Below are 22,455 nucleotides of genomic sequence, written 5' to 3'. Positions count from 1 at the left end.
GCTGCTTCCTAGCTGTCATTTTTTTTTGTTTCCTCTTTCTTTTGCCTCTCTACCTTCTTTGACTCTCCCTCCTGCCTTGTGGAAGAAATGTAGATGCTCTTGCTTAGTATGAACAGAATGTTCAATTAGGATGAACTTAAATGTTTGGAAATGAACAGGGGTGTTGGTAGCAAGATGTGAGAATAACTAACAGCGCTGAATGGTGTGTGAATGAGGTGGAAAGGGGAAGCTCAGAGTCATATATGTCACCAGAAGGAAAGTTGGAGGTCAAAAGATGGAAATGTATAAAACTGAATCCTATGGTGAGCAATGTCCATGATAAACTGTACAAATACTAGAAATCACTTCATGAACCAGAACAAATGTATGACAATACAATTAGAACTTAATAATAGAGGGGCATATAGGGAAGAACTATATACCTATTACAAACTATATACTACAGTTAGTAGTATTTCAACATTTTTTCATAAACAGTAACAAACGTACTATATCAATACTAGGAGTCAACAATTGAGGGGGGTTGGTTAGGGATAGGGGAGGTTTAGAGTTTCCTTTTCTTTTTTTCTTTTTTCATCTTTCACTTTATTTCTTGTCTGGAGTAATGAAAAGTTTCTAAAAATTGAACAAAAATTAAGTGTGGTGATGGATGCACAGCTGTATGAGGGTACCCAAGGGCAAGTGATTGTACACTTTGGATCTTTGGATAATTGTATGGTATCTGAACAATCTCAATAAAAATGAAAAAAAAAAAAAAAGATGATTTGGGTGTTCTTTTTTACTTTTATTTTTATTCTTATTTTTTGGAGTAATGAAAACGTTCAAAAAACTGATTGTGGTGATGAATGCATAACTATGTGATGATACCATGAACAACTCATCGTACACTTTGGATGAATGTATGGTATGTGAATATATCTCAATAAAATTGCATTAAAAAAAAAAAAGGAATGTTATCCCTTCTCTGATGAGGACTAAGTTAGTTTGCTTACCACCTGTCTCAGGTAGCCAAAGGTGTCTGCAAAACCCATTGCACACTCTTGAGAGAAGCTGTCTTGTAAGCCTGGAGAACTGACACACAATGAAATGTCAAAAACCAAGAGGTGGGTCCCAAATGGCTCGGCCACGATCCGGGTCAGGCCAGAGATCCGGGAAGTTATCTTTGGATGCAGGGTGTCGCGCCCCGAGCCCAACACGCCTGCGTACGGGAGACGCCTCATCTCTGACTGCTCCGGGACGGAAGTGCTGCTGCCCCGAGTCACGTGGCTGCGGGCGGAGGCGACGCAGGGTGCGTAGGACGTCCTGCCGCGTCCCCACCCGCTTCGCAGCGGCCGCGGGGCGTGTGTGCAGTGCTATTGTTGCTTCTCGCCTGCTAACCGACGGGTGCATGCCTCTCCCCGGCCGGGCAGTGAGACCGGTGGCTGCGAGGAGGCTGCGGACGAGGGGAAGGGCAGCCGGAGACAAGCTGGGCGCCCCTCTCGGAGGCTGGAGAGTCCCGGCTTCGTGGGGGTCGCCGCTGGGCCGGCGGCTGGGATCATGGCATCGTTGGCGGGCAGAATGCGGGGCAACGGGCGCATTGCCGCCGGGCTCCTGCTTAACTTGCTGGTGTCCATCAGCATCGTGTTCCTCAACAAATGGATTTATGTGCACCATGGTTTCCCCAACATGAGTATGACTCTGGTGCACTTCGTGATCACCTGGCTGGGTTTGTACATCTGCCAGAAGCTGGACATCTTTGCTCCCAAAAGTCTGCCGCCTTCCAAGATCTTCCTCCTGGCCCTCAGCTTCTGTGGCTTCGTGGTCTTCACCAACCTCTCTCTGCAGAACAACACTATAGGTACCTATCAGTTGGCCAAGGCCATGACTACGCCGGTGATCATAGTTATCCAGACCGTCTGCTACAAGAAAACCTTCTCCACCAGAGTAAAGCTCACGCTGGTGAGTAACTTCATTGCCCAAGGCTCACCTCTTAACAGCCCACCTCCTAGAAGGTCTTTCTCCCCGGGATATTTGAATGTTCGTTGTTTAATCTTGCTCCACACTCGTTCCCATCATCTTGACATCCACAAATGAGTCATCCCTGAGCATGTGACCTTCATTCTTATTTTGGGGAGATGGGGAAAAAAAATTAGCGATCTGCCGGGCTGTTAGCCCAGAAGGGTGTGCTTTTGTGAGTTTTAGTAAGTCCTGTTTGATGTAAATCCTTAAAAGCTGTGATCGGTAAGGAAAAAAAAGGCTATATTGGGTGTTGCAATACAGTGTATCAGAAGATCTGCAAGAGTTCACTCACACTGAAAAACACGTCCACCTCCCTCCTCAGGGAATCAGACTATGTATGATAATATTATAACTGTTTAAAACTTTAGCTTAAAACATAAATCTCAGAATATGTCTGTCTGCAGAGGTTTCTGGGTCTTTAAATAAAAGATGGGCTAAAATAATTTTAGCTCTTAGTAACTTAAAATATTTCTTGGCATCTTAATGCTTTTGTAGTTGCATGTTTATCTAACTGTATGTTGCTTTGACTGGTTTTGGGATCCGTTCACTCACATGTGCCCTCAACAGGTATTCACTTCTTTGCAAACTGCAATGCAGCCATTATTTTACCCTAAATTTAAAATGGAATTAAAATGTGAACATCAATGTAGCATTCTCGTATTTCACTTTGTGGAAATAGGCTTAATAATTAGTTTTTCCAAATGAAAAAAAAATCCATTTATAGAGGTAGGTTATTTACCAATAATGTGTTTGTGGTTAATCTTATAAAATGCCGTGAAAGGAATACTAAATTTGTATCTCTTGAATTTAATCTGAACAATATTTACCTTTTTTTTCTTTACAGATTCCTATAACTTTAGGTGTAATCCTAAATTCTTATTACGATGTGAAGTTTAATTTCCTTGGAATGGTGTATGCTGCTCTTGGTGTTTTAGTTACATCCCTTTATCAAGTGGTTGGTAATTTTTTTTCTTTATGTGCCTTTTTAGCAGATTTCATAAATTTTGAAGCTGTATCCCAAGGTTTAGAAAATGCAGTATAGAGACAATAGACTGTTGGGAAGAAAGCATAATTGCATAAATTGTCTGACTCAAGGTGAAGAGAAGAAAGGAGACAGAGAAACTTGGGTATATGATGCTCACCAAATACCCATTTGTAAGTGTATAAAACTCATGCTTTACAGTCTGAGTTTGGGGTGAAGTTATATTATTTTCTGGGAAATCTTTACAAAATGAGTAGCAAGACTTGTTACTTGCAGACTAAGTTTGTTGGTTATATTTATCATTTACTGTGTATAACATTACTATGAAAGAGTACACTTCCAGAAATTTGAACAGGGAAGGAAATTTTTGGATTCATAGATCTTTGCCTAAAAGTATATGCTGCTCTTACAACTTGTATATTGGCCTCTAATAATTTGTCTATGTTAATAGAGTTTTTTATAGCAATGGGTATTTCACTCCTTGTACAGCACAGTGCCTTGTCTATAGCAGGCATTCATTAAAAATTTGTTCATGGATTTTCTTACTTTTACTGCCATAAAACCCCAGAAGTATGCTTTTTGTTTTCTTATTTAGTGGGGAAAAACAACTTGGTATAGGGTACAGTGAAACAGTATTCTCTCTATACTGAAAATCTTGGAATGGAAATTCTGGATGTGCCAGCATGGGGGATTAGAGCCAAAATGTGTATGATTTTAACCAGTTATACTTTTTTGACAAGCATCCAATAGTTTTAAACTAAGGCATTCTTATAATGAATGTTAGGGTTACAGCCCTACCATCTTAAACCGTCTGGTATTTGAACATTTGAGAAACATTGTTGCAAAAAAATACCAAGTCAAATAGTGGCATAGAACCCGTTTATATAAAAGAAGAGATCAGTGGCATGGAAGAGTGGAGCACCCACTCAGATTTGACACTTGGTTCCACGATACTGTTTTTTCCTTAGAGAGTGATGATGCTCAGCTTTGTGCTTTACAAAACATTGTGTTTCGGTGTATTTCAGTGGGTTTAAATGTTGTTACCAGATACAGTAAATATTAGCAAACATTCCTATTTATCTTTTATGTCAAATGCTTTTTTGGGGGAGGGGGCCTAGTATGGGTTAAATATTTATGAAATATAGCGAGAAATTTGGTTAGTTGAATATTAGAACTCTTTGTACTCCTTTACATAATCTCAAATCAGAGTGCTCACTGTCCATGTCAATGTGACCATTTCTGTCCACATAAGTCTCAAAATTGCTCTAGATTAGAATCAAAGGATTTTCACCATCACCCTCCCCCCTCAGGTAGATATTTGAAATGAGATTGACCACAGAATGATTGTAGACTAATTCATGGGTAAAGTTTTCTATTATTAGTAAATGGTAAAATACTGTTACAGAATAGGAATAGTCCTGAAAAATTCCTTTTAAAGAAAGTTGCATTTTCCCATTGTCTCCAGGTAGAGTTCCTAAGGTATTTCTTGTACTGCTGTGGACATTAAAAGGAGTTAAATATGAATCATCAGCTACTAGCTGTAGTTGTAGAGACATAGTTGACTCATTCACATTCATTCATTCTTTCATTCAGCAGACATTTCTTGTGATATCTTATACTCAGCCTTGAGGATACAGGGATGAAAAGCAGCTATAGTCCAACATTGTAGAGACAAATGTACACAGCTGATCACAAGTAGTATACCTTAAGGTGTGAAGAAAGTTCTGAGGGACACTGGGGAAGAAGTGGCAGTTTTACAAGAGGGATGGTGAGGTAAGACCAGTTGGAGGTGACAGTGCCCTTGATAACAATTTAAATTGAAGGTCATACAGGATTTTGCTTAGCAGAGAAATAGAGCAGAGGTCTTTCTTTGCAATGATTTGTGAGAATATGGACCACTTTTGAAGAACTTGATTTGTTTGGTGAGGAAGAGTATGGTGCATTGTGAAAAGACAAGGCTAAGGAATGGGTGAGAACATATGGTGATGTCTTGAACCTCATGGTAAGGTAAGGAAATGTGCTCCTTATTCTGAAGGCACCAGGAAAGAAATTTAGTAGGGAAATAACTTGGTCATTCCCTGTGTTTTAGAAAAGTAGCTGGAGGCAGTGATGGGTGGATAAGAGAGGAAAGAAAGGGGTAACAGGCGGAGCAGTTAGGAAGCTGTCCCTGGTTCCAGCGAACGGCAGGAAGACCCTGAACTACGACAGTGGTAGTGGACATGGGAAGGTGAAAACAGATTCCAGAGACCATTTGGAGAATTAGTAAGACCTGGCTGAATGTGAGTGTGAGGAAAGTGAGGAGAGTGACCCTGTGGGAGATGACATATTCATTAGTGGAAGGTCACAAATGGAGCTAGTTTGTGGAAGGAAATAATGAGCTTAATTTTAAACAGGTTCCTGCAGGTTATCTAAGAGAAGATGGCCAGTAAGCTGTTGAAGCTGTGAGTTTAAGGATGCTCAAGGAAGCAGGTCAGAGCTGATAGAGATTTCAGAGATGCCAGCAGATAGTAAAAGAAATCAGTCAGAGAAACCAAAGAAGGCCAGACATCTACCTTAAAAACAGTAAGTGAAGGAAGAGGTGAGTGGGGAGTGCAAACCAGATATCTTGTCCTTCCAAGAGAAATTTGCAGGTGCTGCAGAGAGGTCCAGGAGGAAGGGGCTGAGAAGAGTCCTTTGGGTCTGGCAGTTGGAGGTAACAGTGCTGTTGGAGAGAGCAGTTTGGTTAGAGGGGTGACCACGCTGCAGTGAGTGAAAGTGGGAGCCCTGAGAGTCAGCGCTGTCCTCGGCACTTCTATGTCAGAGGCCTGCAGCTGTCTAGTGAGGCTGCTGAAGGAAAGGGAGAGCCCTGCGTACACTCGGTGTTTGTTCTGGCTCACTGCTATTCCCCACGGAGTGGGCAGCCAAAGAAAAGATTCTCTGTCCTTCAGAACTACAGAAAACTCTTACATAAAGGCTGTTAGGAATGTGTTTCAGGTTTCTTGCTTTTCTATTTTTGTCTTGGTGAATTTCTATAGGCTCAGAGTCTATGTAACAGGATACCCAAACCTACAGGAAAAAGAGCTACGTAGGAGATGTTATTAAAAAGCCTTATTGTTCTTGACAGATCTTATTCACACTATCATCAAGCTCTCTTTAAAGCTTTTTCAGCCGTATTTGTGAAGTGTTTTGAGGACCGACAGGATTTGAGGTTTTGAGGTGTTGGTTCTCCTGAATGATACCACTATTTTAGGGTTTGTGATTACCTAATTTATGGAGATTCATTGGTGGGGGACAGGTATTACCCATAGAAAAGTCATTCTTAGAGAGGAAAATTCCTTCTACCATTCATTGCATTTTCTAAAGTGAATGAAAACACCTCACAGACCTTTCTAACCACACACGTTGCCAGCCAGCCGGGATACCTGAGGTTCTTGTCAATCTCTAATTAACCTGCCCCTGTATTCTGCATGTCACCTAAATTTCTCTTCTTCCTTATTTTCCCAAGATCTCTGATATTTGTGGGCCCCTATATTTAATTACTTTTTCCTATGTCCTAGGAGGGAAGAGGGGATTTTTCCCTCTTCTTTATAATTGAGAAGAGAATAGATGATCATAAATCAAATTTATAGCACCCCTTTCATCTAAGGTGCTTCAAGGGCATAAATATATTTTACTGATCTTTGAAATTTTGTAGAGTAATTGGGCGTCTCTTTTCCCAACTCTACCCCATGTTCCCATCTTTGTGGCTAGAGTTGCAGCTTTTGTTTATTAAGTGATGCTACTTCTTTTCTGCCTAACTTGGTTTAACTCCTAATTTCCAGTGGGTAGGAGCCAAACAGCATGAATTGCAAGTAAACTCAATGCAGCTGCTGTACTACCAGGCACCGATGTCATCGGCCATGCTGTTGGTCACTGTGCCCTTCTTCGAGCCCGTGTTTGGAGAAGGAGGAATATTTGGCCCATGGTCCATTTCTGCTTTGGTAAGTTCTAATTATTTTGGTGTCTAAGAAACAGCTTAATGATAATGTCTCCAGTTTTTACTTTTCAGAGCACTATTTCACATCCATTCTGATGTTTAATCTTCATAACCACCCTTTAAGGAAAGCCCAATAGGGATTTTTTTTAGATGAAGAAACTCAGGCACAGAAAGGTTAACAGACTAGCTCAGGGTGGGACAGCTGCTCAACAGCAAGACCAGCACTAGAATGGTTTTCTGACATCTGGTTACCATTCTAACCACACCAAACTATAGCCCTCAAATAATTTGCTGATATCATTTTTATTTTATTTTTTTCACAATGAAAATATAGCTTTATGGTATTGTTTTAATAATATAAATAGTACTTATTCATTGTATTAGATTTTTTAAAAATCAGTTTTATTGAGATATATTCACATACCATACAGTCATCCATGGTGTACAATCAGTTGTTCACAGTACCATCATATAGTTGTGCAGTAATCACCCCAATCTATTTTTGAACATTTTCCTTACACCAGAAAGAATAAAAATAAGAATAAAAAATAAAAGTAGAAAAGAACATCCAAATCATTCCGCCCATTCCTGCTATTTTTTATTTAGTTTTTGTACCCATTTTTTTGCTCATCCATCCATCATTATGTAGATTTTGAACATGCATGAAAATATAAAGAAACTGAAGGTCTCTTGGAATCCTGCCGCACCTTTACCATTTTGCTGATGATCATATCATGGATCTCTAACACACATGCGCACACAGATCACGTTTATGTGGTTTTATATGATTTTGTATATATGGAATCATATGTGCCATTTTTATCATGAATTCCTTTTCCCCCAGCTCTCCTACCCATCCCACTACCCCATTGCTGCCCCCTGAAGAGTAAGTCATATTAACATTCTAGTGTGTGTTCTTCCGTATTTTTCTTCATGCTATTCATAACCATATGAGCACACATGCACATGTATATACATAAATTAAAATTTTGTTTCTTTTTAAAAAGGGGGGTCATACTAAACATGCCATTCTGTATCTTGCTTTTCTCACTTAATACATTATGACAGTCTCTCTAAATCATTCTTTCCAGTGTCTCTGTAATAGTCCCTTTGGGTCTTTGCTTTATTTCCAGTTCTTGACCACTATGAACATTGTTACAATACACATTCTTGTATATATGTCTTCATGTACTGATGCTTTTTTCCCAATGGAAGACGGTCCTAGGAGTGGAATTGCCAGATTAAAGGTATATGTACTTTGGGAACACTTTCAGTTAGAAAGTATAATCCCTTCCTGATTCTCATAACTTTAACCTTTGGAACACAGTCAATGGGAATGCCTTTTATGTTGGTGGCCTTAATTTATCTAATATTTTTATGGCCCTTACTCTGTTTCATGCACTGTTCTTAGCACTTTGTGCCTATTAACTTATTTAATCCTCATAACCCTATTAGGTAGATACTATTGTTATCCCTATTTTTATTGATGAGGAAACTGAGAGAGTTAAGTAACTGATCTAAGATCACACAGCTAATAATTTGAGCCAGAATTTGTATCCCTGCATTCTGGCTGCAAAGTCCATAATCTCACCTGCTCAGCTGCCTGTGAACACATTGATAGTTGCTCCAAATGCGTGAATTTTGGCATATTCCTCTTTATTTTACAAAAATTCTAATCATCTTAGTTAACTGGTCTTCAACCCATTACAGCTTATAAACTTTAAACTAGAAGGAGAGAGGCTTCTTGCGGTAGGCCCTCTGATGTTTGAAAAAAGGAAAGGCATCTCTCTCTGAATTTTTTATTATTCAACTGTCCTGTAAGTTTGAAATTATTTTAAAATAAAATTTTTTCTAAAAGCAGCAGAAAGGTCATTAAAAAGCATCAAAAAAACTAAGAGCACAGCAGTCTGAGACCATTTAGTGTAAGGGAAGCCACCTTCATCCCTTAGTGTCCCTAGAGGGCATCACTGCCTCAAAACAGAGTATGTAATTGTGTTTTTAATTATGTGCCAATCATCAAGAAAGGTCTGTAACATTCTGTGAACGCGGTAAAATTAAGAATGATGTATTTTAGCTGTATTTATTAGTTTTAAACTTCAAGGAGCAAGTTTCTCTTGGTTAAATATTTAACGGACCTCACTGTTGCCAAGCTAATGAGATATTACTGTATTTACCTAAGTTGAACTGTGACACAACTCCTTTAGTCCTTTTATGGTAGCACTGATTTAAAAACTGATTAAGACTCACACGGTTCAGAAAGAATCTTCAGAGGATTTAAGATAGTGGCTTAGAGAGGAGTGGAAGCTAAGTAGTCCCCCTGGAACAACTAAAAAAAAAACAGAAACAACTAGTAAATAATCTGGAATAACTGCAGGGGAACAAACGTGACCGTCTGTTCATCATACACCAACTTGAATTGGGAGGAATGCCCGAGATCACAGCATAAAATCTGTAAGTAAAACCTGCGGATCCAAGTAGTGAGACCCCCTCCCCCATAGCCCAAGCTGCAAAGCCTGGTGGTGCCAGAGAGAAGCTTTCTTCCAGCAAGCAAATATAGCTCAGCTGAACTCCAACTGGGGTTTTAATTAGTGAGTGTGAACTGCTCACTACGAGGTGCGAATCCCCAACAAGTAGACAGAGGCTTTGGGTGACAACTGACCTTGGAGAGCTGGAAAGGTCACCTCAGACTAGCTCTGTTCCTTTTTTGACTCAGTGGAGAAAGTCTCAGCCATTTTCAGTTCCCAGTTCTGTGACCCAGACAAGGGTATAGCACAGGCAGAGAGAGACCATTGAAATGCTAATGACGTCCCCCAGGTCGTCTATCTTCTCTAAGAGGAAAGGGGTAGGGCCCAGCTCTCCTACCTGCCTTTCATTCAGAACTTACACCAGTCAAGAATTATAGGCTAACAGGCACCACCTGCTGGTCAGAAAAGCACAGTGACTGGAGGCATCGGAGGGTGTACCAATTTTCTAAGACACACCCTCAGGGAAACCAGATACTGAATATTTCTTCCTTCTGGGACCTGAGCCCATTCTGGTCTGGGGAGGCCTGATTAGGGTAACCAAGGAAACCATGCCTAGACAACAGAAAACTACAACCTACACCAAGAAAAATGAGGTTATGGCCTGGTCAGGGGAACACACTTGCACTTCAACTGTGATGCAGGACTTGAAACAACTAATAATAAGTGAATTCAGAAAGTTTAGGGAAGATATGGCAAAAGAGATGAACCGTATAATGAAAACACAGGATGTACGTAAGGTAGAAATTGAAAGTTCAAAAAACCAACTGGTGGAATCTATGGAAATGAAAGGCACAACACAAGAGAAGAAAGACACAATGGAAACATACAACAGCAGATCTCAAGAAGCAGAAGAAAACACTCAGGAACTGGAGAACAAGGCACCTGAAAGCCTACACACAAAAGAACAGATAGAGAAAAAGAATGGAAAAATATGAGCATCGTCTCCGGGAACTCAAAGACAAAACAAAAAGCAAGAATTTACATGTCATTGGTGTCCCAGAAGAAGAGAAGGGAAAAGGGGCAGAAGCAATAATAGAGGAAATATTGAAAATTTCCCATCTCTTATGAAAGACATAAAATTATGGATCCAGGAAGCGCAGCGTACCCCAAACGGAATAGATCTGAATAGGCCTACGCCAAGACACTTAATAATCAGATTATAAAACATCAAAGATAAAGAGAGAATCCTGAAAGCAGCAAGAGAGAAACGATGTATCACATACAAAGGAAGCTTGATAAGGCTATGTGTGGATTTCTCAATAGAAACCATGGAGGCAAGAAGGAAGTGATGTGATATATTTAAGATACTGAAAGAGAAAAACCACCAACCAAGAATCCTATATCCGGCAAAATTATCCTTCCGATATGAGGGAAAGCTTAAAATATTCTCTGATAAACAGACAATGACCGAGTTTGTGAACAAGAAACCTGTTCTGTAGGAAACACGAAAGGAAGCACTGCAGACAGAAAGGAAAAGACAGGAGTGAGAGGTTTGGAAAACAATTTTGGGAGATAGTAGCACAGCAATGTAAGTACACTGAACAAATATGACTGTGAATATGGTTGAAAGAGGAAGGCTGGGATCATGTGGGACACCAGAACAAAAGACAAACGATTAAAAACTGGGACCATGTAACTCAGGGAAACCTAGGATACTCAACTATTGTAGTAAAAGTTACAAATTTGTTTTTACTTGAGGTAGAACAAATGAATGTCAACATTGCAAGATGTTAAAAATAGGGTGGGATTGGGGGGAAAATACAGTCAATGCAAACTAGAGGCTAGAATTAACAGAAGCATTGTATTATGCTTCCTTTAATGTAACAAAAGCAATATACCAAAGCTAAATGCATATGGGGAAGCGGGGAATAGGGGAAGGGTATGGGACTCCAGGCATTGGTGATGTTGTCTGACTCTTTATTCTACTTTAGGTTAATGCTATCTTTCCTTTTGTCACCTTCTAGCTATCAAGTTTTTTTGTTTGTTTGTTTGTTTGTTTTTCTCTCTTTCTCTTGCCTTTTTCTTTTGCCTCTCTGCCTGCTTTGACTCTTCCTCTGTCTTTGTGGAAGAAATGTCCTTATATAGAGAGTGGCGATGGTGCTCAATACATAAATACATGACTATATGGGGAAACAACAATTATTTACTTAGGATGGAATGTATAGTGTTTGAACAAAACCATCTTAAAAGAAATGGGTTGATGAAGAAACCTTGATGGCACTATATTGAGTGAAATAAGACAGACACATAAAGGCAAATATTGCAGGGTCTCACTGATATGAACTAATTATAATATGTAAACTCATAGACATGAAATATAAGTTACCAGGATATAGAATGAGGCTAAAGAATGGGGAGCAGTTGCTTATTATGAGCAGAATGTTCAACTAGGGTGAAGTTAAATATTTGGAAATGGACAGGGGTGATGGTAGAATGTAATGAGAATAACTAACAGTGCTAAAAGGTGTATGAAGGTGGTAGAAAGGGTAAGCTCAGAGTCACACATGTCACCAGAAGGAAAGTTGGAGGTTAAAAGATGGGAATGTATAAAACAGTGAATCTTGTGGTGGACAATGTCCATGATTAACTATACAAATATTAGAAATCTCTCACGAACTAGAACAAATGTATGTCACTATAACTAGAGGTTAATAATAGAGAGGCATATAGGGAAAAAATATATACCTATTGCAAACTATATACTACAGTTAGTAGTGTTTTAACATTCTTTCGTCAACAGTAACAAATGTACTATACCAAAACTATGAATCAATAATGGAGGGGGGTGTGTGTTTAGGGGTATGGGAGGATGTGAGTTTCCTTTTTTTGTCTTTGTTTCTTTTCTGTAGTAGCAAAAATGTTCTAAAAATTGAAAAAAAAAATAATTGTGTTGATGGATGCACAGCTGTATGGTGGTGCCGTGGGCAATTGATTATACACTTTGGATCTTTGGATAGTTGTATGGTATCTGAACAATCTCAATTAAAAAAAAAAAAGAAAAAACAAAAACTGAAAAAAAAGCGATTAAGGGTTCAACTCACAGGAAGAGACAGTGATTCTAACTTCATATGTATCAAAAACTATAGCTTCGAAATGTATAAAACCAACAGTTACCACCTCAAAGAAAATTTGACAAGTGAGAGATTGCCATTAAAAAAAGAATCTTCAAATAAGATGTATTTTCTTTGAAACTTCAACTTAATAATTCAAATAATAAAATTTTGCCTAAATTCTATTCCTTCAGAAGTAGAAAATAGTTTTATAACTTCTAAAATAAAACCGCGGGATAGGTTTGAACACGATGTTGTGTGTGTTTAAGGTGGTGCAGCCCACTTTGCCACCCCCACCCCCACCCGCCAAGTTGGTTTATTCACTATCCCATGGACACACTTTGTTCTTTAATACCTCCATGCTTTGTCCCTTGCTGTTCCCGTGGTTTGGAACCCTGCCTCTTCGTTCTTTAACCTATATACACTTTTGAGATAAAAGGACTATTTCTCTTCCAGCACAAAGCAACCTCTTCTACCTGGAGATTCTTATAGAACCTATTGTCTGTTCCATGTGTTTGGGCTGTTAATGATGCAAAACTCAGGACTCATTTTCTTTTACTGCCTGAGCTATTAGTTTGCATTGTGCTCTACCTTTCATGTGGTTGAGAGGGAGCATGGCAAAACAGGTTAGGAACATGGACTCCAGAACCAGACTGCCTAGGTTTAAATCTCAGCACTGCTATTCACTAGCTTTGTGACCTTAGACAAATTATTTTACCTCTCTCTGCTCTGTTTTCTCATCTCTGAAAAGGGGATAGTAACATTTAACTAACTCATGGGTGTTGTGAGGATTAAATGAGTTTATGTAAGAATAATTCTTGATGCACAGCCAATTCTATATAATATAAAAACAAGCTATGATTATTATGGTTTTTATAGTGTCTTTTAAGCTCTCTGAGGGTAAGAACCTTGTACATAGTGTTCCTCATAAGGCCTGGCCTACTTTTGTGGATAACCAATGAATGCTTAATGGTTTAATTTACGTAAATTAAATAACTTAAATAAGAAATTCAATTCAATGGAAAAAGATCTGGAAAGATGGATATATACCAAGTGTTATTAACAGAGGTAGGTGGTTAGGATTATGAGTTCCTTGCATTATTATTTTTGCTGGTCTTTATTTTATGATTTTCCTATAATGCATATATGAGTTGCTTTTATAATAAATTATTACATAATATTTTTGCCTTGTATGGATAAGAAGAACGAAACTGGAACTTCACATTCAGAGACAGGATATTGCAGAATTTTCCATTGATCCTGGTAGACAGAATTACATTTCTGAATACTATTCGTTTTGTTCTTTTACCCTCAATTTTTGCTGTCTCTCCCAAATTGATTCTTTATCTTGTTCTTGATGGTTGATAGGAGTTTTTAAACATGACTAATGAACTGTATTTTTACTTGAGTATAATGATTGCAGTTGCTTTGTATTAATGATTCTTTTGGTCTATTTGTAGCTTATGGTGCTGCTATCTGGAGTGATAGCTTTCATGGTGAATTTATCAATTTACTGGATCATTGGGAACACTTCACCAGTCACGTATCCTTTTTATAATAACTTACAAATACATGGTCTTTTATATTTTCCGAAACTCTGTCACATTCGCTACCTTATTTGAGTCCTTCACTAACTCCGCATGGCCTAAATTGAGAAGAGTGGGTTATTTTTAGTCTTTTACTCTATCTTTCCACATTAGATTCTATGGAAATTTAATTTGCTTTCTGTCTTGTGTTTTTAATTTTCTTGCATAATAGATCACCTTTTCCCTTAAAAACTTAATGTGGCACACCCTTCCTTGCACATAATAAGATTAAATAAATATTTGTTGAGTGAATAGTGAGGTGGAAGCTTGAGTATTTAATCAAGTTTCAGTTGTCTACAGTAATAAAGTAAAGGTGTGGTTAATCCAAATAACGAAAGATATTTTCAAAGCATTGGCATCTGACTTTTGAGTGTGTTTTTGTACTTATCTGGATATGGGTGAGCCTATTTTTCTGAATATTGCTTCAAGCCAAGGAATGAATCCAGGCCTTGAAGTCAAAGTCAGCTGCCCATTTTCATTATCCTGCTGTCATGCTGTTTTTCTCTTTGCATTTCACTCTGCCCCCACTCTTAGGCAAATGCAAAGAATGGATTTTCTGGTATCAGAGAGGTAGTTTAGTAATGTTATATCAAAGTGTACTGATTTATATAAATGAGTGCATATTGAGATGCCAACAAAGTAAATAAGTTGTGTGTTTGCCAACTATCAATAAACAACAATGATGTTAATATACTTTTTTAAAAACAAAAACCAATACTTTATTTTATTCCAGGCACTGTTCTAAATCTTAGTATATATCAGGTTATTTAATTCTCACAGCCGCCCTGTGAGGTAAATGCTATCATTTTATTTTGTTGTGGAGAAAACATAGGCACAAAGAGATTAAATAACTCACTTAAGGTCGTTACTGTAGCATCCAGATTTGAACCCATGCAGTCTAGTCCCAGAACTTGGATGCCAAATCAAGGCATCCAAGGATGTGCTCTGATTAAGAACATATCCATTCATTCAACAAGTATTTATTGAATACCCACCGTGAACCATTCATTGATTTAATAAATGTTTATTTACTGAATATCTACTATTTGTCAAGTACCTTGGATACAGGATTGAACTAAATAGACAGAAATATTTGCCCTCAAATTCTGTTGAGGATGACAGATGATAGCCTAGAAAAATAAATAGCTGTATATATAAATATAATGTGTCATACAGTATTAGATAGTGATATGTTCCAAGGAAAAAACATAAAGCAGGGAAGGGGATATGAAATGTTGAGGCAGGATTGAAATTTTAGGTTTGATAGGCAGGAAGACCTCACAGGGAAGGTGGCTTTTGAAGAAAAGCCTGAGGGAAGTGAGGTTCCTGCATGCGGATCTGGGGGAAGAGCCTTGCAGGCCAAGGGAACACAGGTGAGAGGCCCTGGGGAACAAGGAAGGCTGTGTGGTCGGAACAGGATGAGCAAAACGGGGACTATATATGGTGGGACTCTTAAAAGGTAACGGAACCAGATTGAGTAGAGTGTTTATATAAGGAACATTACTCTGAGTGAGATGGGAAGCCATTGGAGTTTTTGAGAAGTGACATGGTCTTATGTTTTAATAGGATCACTCTGACCACTGTGTTGGGAAATAGAGTTTCTAAACCTTGGTTCTGTTGACCTTTTGGGCCAGATCATTCTTTGTTGTGGAGGCCTGTCCTGTACATTGTAGGATATTAGCATCCCTGACCTCTATCCACTAGAAGCCAGCACTCCTCTTCCTCCAGTTGTGACAACCAAAAATGTCTCGAGACATTTCCCAGGTGGCAAAATCTCTCCTGGTGGAGGAGTACTGGACTAAAAGAAGCAAAGGAAGAAAGGAGACCGGTTGGAGGCTACTGCTATATCTAAGTTTAAAAATTATGGTGGTTTGTTACCAAGATGGTAGCAATGGATATGGTGAGACATGATTGGATTCTGGGTATAATTTCAGGTGGAGTCAACAGGATTTGCTGACAAATTGTATGTGGAGGATAGAGAGACAAGGTTGACTCACAAGGTTTTTGGCTTGAACATCTGGTAGAATGGGATTGCCATCAACTGAAGTAGGACACCCCAAAGGAGGTTTGGGGTTGGGGAGGAAGATCAGGCTCTTAGTTTGGGACATGTTACATATGAGGGGACTGCTTGACATTGAGGTGGAGATGTGAGCAGGCACTTGGATAAAAAGTCTGGGAATTCAGGGGCAACGTTTGGGCTGGAGATATTCCAGAGGGAGTCACTAGTGTGTAGAGGTGGTTTAAAGCAGTGAGACTGGTTGAGATTAGCAAGCAAACATACAGAAGAAAAGACACCCAAATATTGAGCCCTGGATCATTTCAGTGTTTAAAGTTCAGAGAGCTGAGGAGAGACTAGACAAGACTGTGAAGTTACAATCAGAGGCATAAAGGAGGAGAGTGGTGTAGACATCAAGTGAGGAAAGTGTTCCAAGGGGGATGAGGTAATCAGCTGTTGAATGTTGCTGACAGATCAAGTATGAGAAGGCTGGGTGGTTGATTATGGGGTTTAGTGAGGTGGAGGTTGATGATTTAGACAAGAGCAGACCGAGTGTCAGGGGTGAAATCCTAACTGGAGCAGAATGGAGAATTGGAGAAGAGGAATTGGAAATATCGAGTATAGACAATTCTTTATTATTATTTTAAAGAGGCTTCACTGAAGAGTTTCTTAAAAGTTGCCTTCTCTTTAGAATAAATATCTTTAACAGATCATTAACTTCCTAAAAAGAGAGACCGAGGAGTAAGGAAATTTAAACTAAAGTAGTAGGAGCCAGTGCATTTGCAGATAAATGATAACTGAAATTAAAGCATACTTTATTATGATTATAATTAGTATTCTTGGGAAGATCCTCTTTCTTTCAGGAAATCCCTCCGTTGGATCAGACAAGCACAGGTTTCCCCAGTGACACAGCCTGTGTTCTCCTGAGGTGCTACTGCTGCCCAGCAGAAGCTTCCAGGCTGCTCAGTTGGCAATCTTAGAACAGAGGAAAGAGCCTGAGCTTAGAGCTCAGACAGATTCTGGTGAGAATTTGCAACTCTCACCCTACCTGTGGGCCCAAACAAGTAGTGGGAGCTCTCAGGGTCTCACTCGGATTGCTTATAAAATGGGGGAAATCATATCTCCTGTGTTGAATTGTTGTGAGAATTTGAGACAATGTGTGTCAAGCATCTAACAGATGTTTATTATGCATAAATAGGGCTATGAATAACTATTATTATAGCTAACACATATGGTGCTTACTATATAATATACTGGGCACTTTGCATATATATTAACTCATTTAATCCTGAAATAGTCCTGTGAGGCTGGTACTTTATTATCTCCGTTTTACCAATGAGGAAACTGAGGCACAGAGTGACAGCTATCTTTAATGTTGTTATTGGGAAGAGTAGATGGGGACATCATATGCACCTGAAGAACACTAAGGTACTAATTTATGTAGAAAAAATAATTATATATTTAAAATATGGCAAAAGAAAAAAATTTTAAGGAAATTTGTGTGTGCATGTACACATGTGTGTATATGCATGCATGTGTGTTTAATTAGCTTTTAAAATAAACAGTGATTAGGAGAAACCCAGCAGCAAGTTACTGGTGCTAAACTAGAATAGAGTATGGACTTTGGAGTTAGATAGATCCATCTGTTTGGATCCCAGCTCTGCCACTTAGCTCTGTGATCTGGGGAAAGTTGCTTAAAATCCCTGAGCCCCTACAATGGTTAAATGTGAAGAGTGATACTGCAGTGCATTTAAATGTGATGCCTAAATAAGATAGTGTCTTGCAAAGTATCTGGCACAGTACCTGGCATGCAGCTGGTGCTCAGTATTACTTCCTCTTCCTCCCTGTCCCTCCTAACTTTAATCATACTGGATGTGTTTAAACTGAACTGGCAGTTTGATACCTGACACATCTCACCTCACTTGCCAAGAAGAGTATATTAGAAATGCAAAACAAATCATAAATTGCTGTACAAAATATCTTCTTTGTACCTTGATCTGAATTTCTTTCCCATTATAATGTAGCCCTTTTTCCCTTCTCTGGAGTGATAGATAGGGGCAGTTGAGGCAGTCTCCTGTCACTGATTAATTTCTAAAACCTCCGATTGACCTCGCACTTCAGCATAGTTCCTGGTGTTCTTATAGATGGCATAGCTGCTCTTCAGGCTGTGTTTAATGCAGTTCTTTTCAGCCTTTGCTTCCTCTGTGTGTGTATGCATATGCATGTGTGTGCATGTGTGTGTGTATGAACATAACATTTCATGTGTTATTCCTTTCTGTCCTTATCCAAAAACCTCAGCTACAACATGTTTGGACACTTGAAGTTCTGCATTACATTATTTGGAGGATATGTTTTACTGAAGGACCCACTGTCAATTAACCAGGGTCTTGGCATTTTATGTACTTTGTTTGGCATTCTCGCCTATACCCATTTTAAACTCAGTGAACAAGAAGGAAGTAAAAGTAAATTGGTACAACGTCCTTAATCAGGTTTTTGTGAAGAAAAGGAAGTTGCATCAAGAAGATATAAAATTATTGTTAAATGTGCAAATTACTTCCAAAGAAGCAAAAAATATATAGTAAAAATTCATTGAATGATGGTTTACAAGAAGTAACACAAAGGAAATTTTATGCATAAAAATGACTTTAAAAAAAAAAAAACTTAATTCTCTAAAACAAAAATGGTTCGTGCTTCTTTTCAAAGATGATTGTATAAAGTATATAGGATGATTTGGTTATACTAAATGAAGTACATAGAAATTAAAGTTCTATAATAATGACAAAGGGATTAGTTTTACAGTACTGCAAATATTTTAGTTTTTAAATGTTTCTATTCTTTTAAGGAAGGACACATAGGACTTCTCTACTTGCTAGTAGATGGTTTCCCAATTGAGATCTGTTACTCTTTTGGCCAAACTATACAAGTCGGAATTTAATCTGGCTCTTCTCTTTTAGTAGGTTTAGTTGAACTTCCCAATTATTTCATTTACAGAAGCAAAGTATAGTAGAGAAGATGACCAATAAGACAAAATCTAATTCTAAAAGTTCTGTTTTTCTAGTAAAAAAATAATGTAAGAGGTGATATGTTATCCAAAACAAAAAACCCTGTAATTTTAGAGATATTTGTTCTTGAGCTTTCAGTGTACTCTAAAACCTGTATGTGGAATTCAAAACCAAAATAAACCCATGTTTAAGGAGCTGAAAGACAAGACTATAGAACTGAACAGGTTTCTTACTAATCCTGGTACTGCTTTCCCAGCCTCTTGAGCATTTCATATTGGTAATTTCTTAATACCACCTCCCTGCCACCACTTCCCATCTCTCCTTTGAAGCATCCATGAAGCTTTCTTTGACATTTAGGGATTTGGTGTGGAGTATGTCCAGCCTTTCTCAGGTAGCTGAGGGTAAATCTTTTATAACAAGTCAGGGCAAATGCTTTGCAAACACTAAGCAGAAACTTGATGAAAATATGAGTCAAGATTTGAAAGAGAAATAGTCAGTATTTAACTAGTTCCATGAATGTTTACAGGGATAATTTTCAAAAATTGAGATATGGAGGGAATACATGTGTGGTGGTTTGGAGCTATATGTACCCCAGAAAAACATATTCTTAAACTTAATCCATTCACATGGGTGTAGACCCATTGTAACTAAGTGTTTTTGATGAGGCTACTCCAGTTAAGATGTGGCCCACCTCAATCAGTGTGTGTCTTAATCCTGTTACTGGAGTCCTTTATAAGCAGAATGAAATCCAGACAGAGAGCCAAGGGAAGCAAGGAGCTGAGGGTCAGTGGAATCTGGAAGAGAAGGGAGAGGGCAGGAGAGGCCACCAAATGCATTGCCATGTGACAGAGGAGCCTGGAACCAAGGATTGCTGGCAGCCAGTCCCAGAACACAAGTGTTCGGATAGAAAGCATCACCTTGATGACACCTTGATTTGGACTTTCTCTTAGCCTCAAAACCATGAGTCCCATTGGTTAAACCAACCATTGCATGGTATTTGCTTGAGTTGTCAAGGAAATGAAAACAACATGATTTCCACTTAAGGAAGTATAGTGCCACATATTTAATTGCAAAATGCATTTCTGCTTGCCCACTTATTGACATTTGAGCATTAAAAATAGTTGGTAATCTCTCACAACAAATTGACGAAGACAGGCTATCCTTGTAATATGTCTTTTCTAAATATTATTTATAGACAATAAGTGAGTAAACACCTTTTAACAGGACACAGAGCCATGTGTATAAAATATACCTTTTGGATTTTTTTTCTGGCCTGTCTGAATGAGATACCTCACTGATTGTATATTTTGACACAATTTCAATTTATCAGTCATTCTGTTGTATGATTAATATGTGTGGTTTTCAGTTTTTGTTTTAAGTATTCTTTGGTCCTCAGTTTATAAAGATATAATTTTATTGTGGTAATAAGAAGTACAAAGCAATTTGTCTTCGCCAGATGACCTTTGGGTATTGTGCTTGTCTAAGAACATCCTCTGTGTGTGTTTAAATATACAATTGCTTTGCAAAAACTGGAGAAAAATATTTCAGCACAATGAGGATTTTGTGACTTCTGTGCACTGAAAACAGTGGAGTTGATTTGTGCCATGTACAAATTATTAACTGTAAATAAAACTCAGGGCCATTTAAGGGTCCATCATAAAGGACTGGTGTCAATAGGAATGCAGTGGGAAGGTGGGGCTACATACATATAAATGAATAAAATGTGTACTGCTGGAACTAGAGTCTGATGAACATTTGTTGCCCCAAAGATAATTATCCCACTGAAAAGAAAATTCCAGGGGAAAAATGCACCAGATGACCAGGACCAACAACTGAGACAAACCAGAAATGAAGTGCTGATGAAGAAAACATGCCATCCTTTTTTGTTGCTCATATAACTGGACTTATTTTTTATCCTATATTAAATGACTGAACTTCATTTTTTATCTGTTACAAATAAAGAGAACTTGATGTTTTTGTTTTTTTATATCATATTAGAACCATTGGAAGCAGGACAGCATCTGTATGTGTTCACAGAATCTCACAAAACAAGATCCCCATCTCCCTTTTAAAATAGTGTAAAGGAGAAGTTTTTGTGAAATGAAGCAAGATTTCTCCTGTTTAATTTTTTAAAACTTTTTTTTTCTTTTTTTGTCACTAGTTTTACTACAAGGGAGTCAAAGTTGTTTTTAAAAGAAGCATACATTTTTAATAGATCCTCAGTGAAAATAATACCCCATCCCTTTCAAACATCATGAAAATTCTAAGTTATCTTTTAATGGCAATTAGGAATGGTAAAATAAAACCAGTTAAAATACTTTTGCAAATTATGCTATCACAATGTTTTTGAAATTCAGCCTTCATCAAACAAAATACAAATAGCCAGAAAGCTAAACCAGAACTGAACAACAAATAATTTAGGCTTCAATTTGATCAGATAAAAATATTTGCAGTTTTCAAATAATGGATATATATCTAGTGATGAAGAAAATAAAAGCGACGATTTTTTTTTTTTTTTTATTGTTTTCATTGCCTCTTTATTGTATTTGCAACTGATGGGGTGGAAAGTTTTTTTTTTGTTTTTTTGTTTTGTTTTGTTTTGCTTTTTTTTCAAATTCTGTTTTATTGAGATATATTCACATACCATACAGTCATCCATGGTGTACAATCAACTGTTCACAGTACCATCATATAGCTATGCATCCATCACCCCAACCCATTCCTGAACATTTTCCTCACACCAGAAAGAATCAGAATAAGAAATAAAAGTAAAAGGAACACCTAAAGCATCTCCCCCATCCCACCCTATTTTTCATTTAGTTTTTGTTCCCATTTTTCTACCCATCCATCCATATACGGGACAAAGGGAGTGCTATCCACAAGGTTTTCACAATCACACTGTCATCCCTTGCAAACTACATTGTTATACACTTGTCTTAAGAGTCAAGACTACTGGATTGGAGTTTGATAGTTTCAGGTATTTATTTCTAGCCACTCCAACCAACACACCAGAACCTAAAGAGGGCTATGTATATAGTGTGTAAGAATGTCCACCAGAGTGACCTCTCAACTCCATCCGAAATTACCCAGCCACCAGATTTTCACTTTGCTCCATCCCGCATCCCCCCACTTGGTCAAGATGTTCTCAATCCCAGGATGCCAGGTTCAGATTCATCCCCAGGAGTCATATGGTGCGTTAACCAGGGAGATTTCCACCCCTGGGAGTCAGGTCCCACATAGGGGGAAGGGCAGTGAGATCACCTGCCAAGGTGGCTTAGCTAGTGAGAGAGGGCCACATCTGAACAACAAAGAGGTACTCGGGGAGACTCTTAGGCACAGTCACAAGCAGGTTTAGCCTCTC

General features: G+C 38.3%; 1 protein-coding gene across 2 annotated transcripts; it reads left to right on the top strand.

Annotated features, from left to right (window-relative positions):
* Positions 1-1,394: 1,394 nt before the first annotated feature.
* On the top strand, positions 1,395-20,831 carry SLC35E3 (solute carrier family 35 member E3). 2 transcript variants are annotated; one of them, XM_037847040.1, is made up of 5 exons: positions 1,395-1,938; positions 2,843-2,953; positions 6,781-6,939; positions 13,971-14,053; positions 18,391-20,831. In XM_037847040.1, the coding sequence occupies exons 1-5, from the start codon at positions 1,537-1,539 to the stop codon at positions 18,575-18,577; spliced, it is 942 nt and encodes a 313-aa protein (XP_037702968.1). In that variant the 5' UTR covers positions 1,395-1,536; the 3' UTR covers positions 18,578-20,831. The 2 variants fall into 2 exon arrangements, with proteins under 2 accessions (XP_037702968.1, XP_037702969.1); XM_037847041.1 differs by lacking the exon at positions 2,843-2,953.
* The last annotated feature ends 1,624 nt before the right edge of the window (positions 20,832-22,455 follow it).

The sequence above is a fragment of the Choloepus didactylus genome, chromosome 8 (genome assembly GCF_015220235.1).
Source record: "Choloepus didactylus isolate mChoDid1 chromosome 8, mChoDid1.pri, whole genome shotgun sequence".
In the NCBI taxonomy this organism is placed as follows: Eukaryota; Metazoa; Chordata; class Mammalia; order Pilosa; family Megalonychidae; genus Choloepus; species Choloepus didactylus.
The sequence above is the reverse complement of the archived record's forward strand: the minus strand, read 5'-3'. Positions and strand labels throughout refer to the sequence as shown.

Coding starts and splice junctions, on each gene's coding strand:
- SLC35E3 (XM_037847040.1), top strand. CDS start 1,537: ATGGCATCGTTGGCGGGCAGAATGCGGGGCAACGGGCGCATTGCCGCC. Junction 2,954..6,780: donor TTACATCCCTTTATCAAGTG/GTTGGTAATTTT, acceptor CCTAATTTCCAG/TGGGTAGGAGCCAAACAGCA. Junction 14,054..18,390: donor GGGAACACTTCACCAGTCAC/GTATCCTTTTTA, acceptor CAAAAACCTCAG/CTACAACATGTTTGGACACT.